Raw genomic sequence first — 3699 nt, 5'->3', positions numbered from 1 at the left:
CCCTAGGAAAAAATTCACCCAGCCTATTGTAATCAAGGGTCATTTAATGTGAAGAACTGTGGAGGAGATGATCTTGTCCCAGTACTTTAAGGTATAGGTTGGAACAAGTCCAGCCAGAGAAAGGAAATTTCTAAGGTCTCAGAGCAGTGGTTACAACCCACATTCCTGATTTTTACTCACAAGAATTTTGCTTGTTCTCTTTAACCCTGAAGTGTTGGGAGACCCAAGAGTATCAGAAAACAGACATACTTCAGCTGTATTCCTTAGACTGTACCGGCAGGCGCTGCCCCCAAAGGCAGGAAGGCTGATAACTTGAGTGGGCCAGTGGGGTTGTGGGGAATGAACCCTGAGCACACACCTCCACCCTCCTTCTCCCCTGCCAGCCCTGCCAACCCTACTCTCTGTTCTCCTAGGATTGGCCGCTAGTCAGAAGAGGCAGAAGAGGAGTACCGAGACTATTCTGCATCATTATACCTTCAGCAAAACTTCAACTTCCCCCCTCCCCCGCCCAGTTAGAACGAGGGGCAGGGGAAACCCAACAATAACATCAAAGGTGCTAGTTATTACATGGCCACATGCCGATGGGAAGTGTTTCCATACTAGGAATGTTACTCTCTTCTCCGGTCCCATTCATTCTTCACTTTTTCCATACTTATCTCTGAGCTCATCAGCATTCCTGAGGCATCTTGCTTGATCATTCCAATCATCCCATCCTTTCTCATCTCCTATTCTCTTGTGTCCTTCCCCTAATTTCTGTCCTTCCTTCTCACCCCTTCTGCTCACCATCTTATCCCATCCCTCCCTGCATCCTCACATTATATCTTCATTAACCCACTCCCACTCCTGCCCTACCTCCCACACTCTTGTGTTTTCTTCCATCCTCATCTCAGCCCATCCTCAGCTTCATGGCTCCAAGAAGAGATCACAGGGAAGCCAGGCTCCAGGTGTAGCCATGGGGAAGATTTAGGAAGGATACATTGGAGGGATGGTAGAATTGCTAGGACAGAGTAAGTAGCCTTCCAAGGAAGGCTGGAGAAAAGGTGCAAATCGGAAATGGATGAGCTGAAGGCTGGATAAACATCAAGATGAGGAAATTCTCTGGATTGGAGCTGTACTGACATACTAATAAAGCTAGAGAGAGGAACCACTCCCAGAAGCTTCATTTATGGGCATTTTCTGAGCTAGGGGGTTTGGGAGGGGAAGATAAGATGTTGGAGGAGAGGGTTATATTGTACATTCCTTGCTGAAAACTCGAAGGACCTGGTTGGCGTATAAATGCTTATTCTTACAAAGGCTTTATCATATCTGTGAACAAGGGGATTCATCCAATAAGAAAGACATGGCAGGGGGTGGAGATGGGACATTGATTTTTGACCTGGAGATATATCATGTGTGTATTAAAGTGGTTTTAATTTAGTGAGCTATTTCTCTCTCTAGACCCTACCTGTCCACTAAACATTATATTGGGTTCTTGTGTGATAGTCAAGAGAAGGAATGGATTTTTTTGGAGGTGAAAGGTGAAGTGTAGAATAGGATAATCTTGGCACTGGGCCCATGGCTTAAAAGCTCTTTCTGTACTCTGACCTAGATGGAATCTTATGTCCCCACCAGGGAAAAAAACCTTCACAGCGACATTACTGGTTACTTGGGTTAATTGGTTACCTATTATCCAAATAGCCCTTCCTTATAGGCCATTGCTCTCCAGAACTACTGGGCTTTCAAGGCCTCAGCCTTACTCAGAAAGTGAGCACAGCCATACACAAGGTGGCAATTGAGCTGGGGCACTTGCTCAGCAGAACCTAGCTTCATATCTGCCTATCTTCTTTACTTTTCTTTAGAGCCCTTATCGCTGTGTGATATTCCATATATGAAGCTTATTTATTTTATGTATTTTGTCTGTCTTCATGAAAACGTGAGTTGCATAAGTGCAGAGACTCTTGTTTATTTTGTTCACCAGTTCCCTAGGAAAGCATATGGATCCTAGAAGCAATTTAATAAATATTTCTTGTATGAATTAATGAATGAATTACATAGCATTTCTTTGCGGGACACATACATCACACAAATCTTCAGGCAGTTAGAGATATGATTATGGGCCATTTTCTAGGTTACTGCCTTCATGGGAAGTTTTCCTTAACCCAGGAAAGGCAGGAGAGAAGGGACATTGTCAAACCTTAAGTCAGTGACTGCTTCCCCACAAGTACCCGCCACAGGGCGCCCTGAACATCAGGATTTCTAAGACTGTAAATGAGAGGGTTCAGCATGGGGTTGATAACAGTATTAAAGACCCCAACCCCTTTATCCTTGTCTGAAGACTCCTCGGAACCAAGACGCATGTAGTTGAAGATACCAGTACCATAGAAGAGGCAAACCACTGTGAGGTGGGAGCCACATGTGGAAAAGGCCTTCTTTCTACCTTCCACTGAACGGATTTGTAGGACAGCAGCTGCCACGTGTGCATAAGACACAGTGATGAGGACCAAGGGGGTTACAGCCATGAAGGCTGCTGCTACGAAGAGCAGCAGCTCATTGAGTTGGGTGCTGGAGCAGGAGAGCTGGAAGAGCTGTGGGAGGTCACAGTAGAAGTGATTGATCACATTGGGACCACAGAAGTTCAGGGTGGTTAGGGTAAGAGTGTGATTTAATGCATTGGTGAAACCCAAAGCCCAGGACACAACCACCAACATCTTCTGGACTGTCTTGCTCATTCGGGTGCTGTAGGTGAGGGGCCGGCAGATGGCCAAGAATCGGTCATAGGCCATCACTGTCAATAGGAAGCAGTCCATACCAGCCAGGAGGTGAAAGAAGAAAAGCTGTGTGAGGCAGGCTCTATAGGGAACGGTACGCTTGTGGGACAGGAGACGGGCCAACATTGAGGGAACAGTGACGGTGATGCACCCAACGTCCAGCACCGATAAGTTCCCCAGGAAGAAGTACATGGGGGTGTGGAGTTTGGGCTCCACCAAGATGGCGGCCAGGATGCTGAGGTTGCCCCCAACTGTGAGCAGATAGGCAAAGAGGAAGACTACAAAGACCACAGACTGCAGCTGTTCTGTTTCCACTAGGCCGAGTAGAATGAACTCAGTAACAGATGTCCTGTTAACCCCAACTTCTGGTTCCATGAGTTTCTGTAAGGAAATGTCCCAGGAGGGGAGATATCAGTCCACTCCAATTTATTTATTCAACATTAATGCTTTAAACTACCCATGTTAAAAACCCCAGGTAAGTTCTCAGCTGTCTGGGTGATGATATTCCCACTCCCCAGGTTACACCTCATCACTCACCTCCTCCATCAACTCAGTGCCTCTGCTCTTAGCTGAGATGCCCCAAACCATCATCACTTTGTCCCTTCCATCCTCTCCTGGTTGAAAGGGTTGAAATACTTGGGGCATTGGGAAAATGAATTAAGATAAAAACAGACAGTGAGATTAAGATGGATTTCTCCATTTTACTCTGGGGCATCAGTCAAAACCAATAAGCAGATTTTACAATAGAAAAATTAATGCTATTTCCAGAGAAACCAGAAAGCATTTGAAAATCTTGGCTTCAGAGCTTCTAGAAACAAAGCTCAAACAAAGATAGCAAGACTCAGCCCCGTGATTGCAGACATCAGATAGTTGAACCGAGTATATTTATCCAAGGTGAGGAACGTAGGGCTGAAGTATAAATTCAAAATCCCTAGGTCAATAAGTTGCTGAT

The 3699-nt window shown here is 45.6% G+C and overlaps 1 protein-coding gene across 1 annotated transcript; it reads right to left on the bottom strand.

Annotated features, from left to right (window-relative positions):
- Positions 1–2174: 2174 nt before the first annotated feature.
- On the bottom strand, positions 2175–3134 carry LOC124513253 (olfactory receptor 3A2). Its single transcript, XM_047081073.1, has one exon. It carries the CDS (start codon positions 3120–3122, stop codon positions 2175–2177), a length of 948 nt encoding a protein of 315 aa, XP_046937029.1. The 5' UTR covers positions 3123–3134.
- Positions 3135–3699: the final 565 nt, after the last annotated feature.

Source organism: Lynx rufus, unplaced genomic scaffold (genome assembly GCF_022079265.1).
Source record: "Lynx rufus isolate CCGP_SWC_20201006 ecotype Redwood Valley unplaced genomic scaffold, mLynRuf1.p SCAF_18, whole genome shotgun sequence".
Lineage (NCBI taxonomy): Eukaryota > Metazoa > Chordata > Mammalia > Carnivora > Felidae > Lynx > Lynx rufus.
The sequence above is the reverse complement of the archived record's forward strand: the minus strand, read 5'-3'. Positions and strand labels throughout refer to the sequence as shown.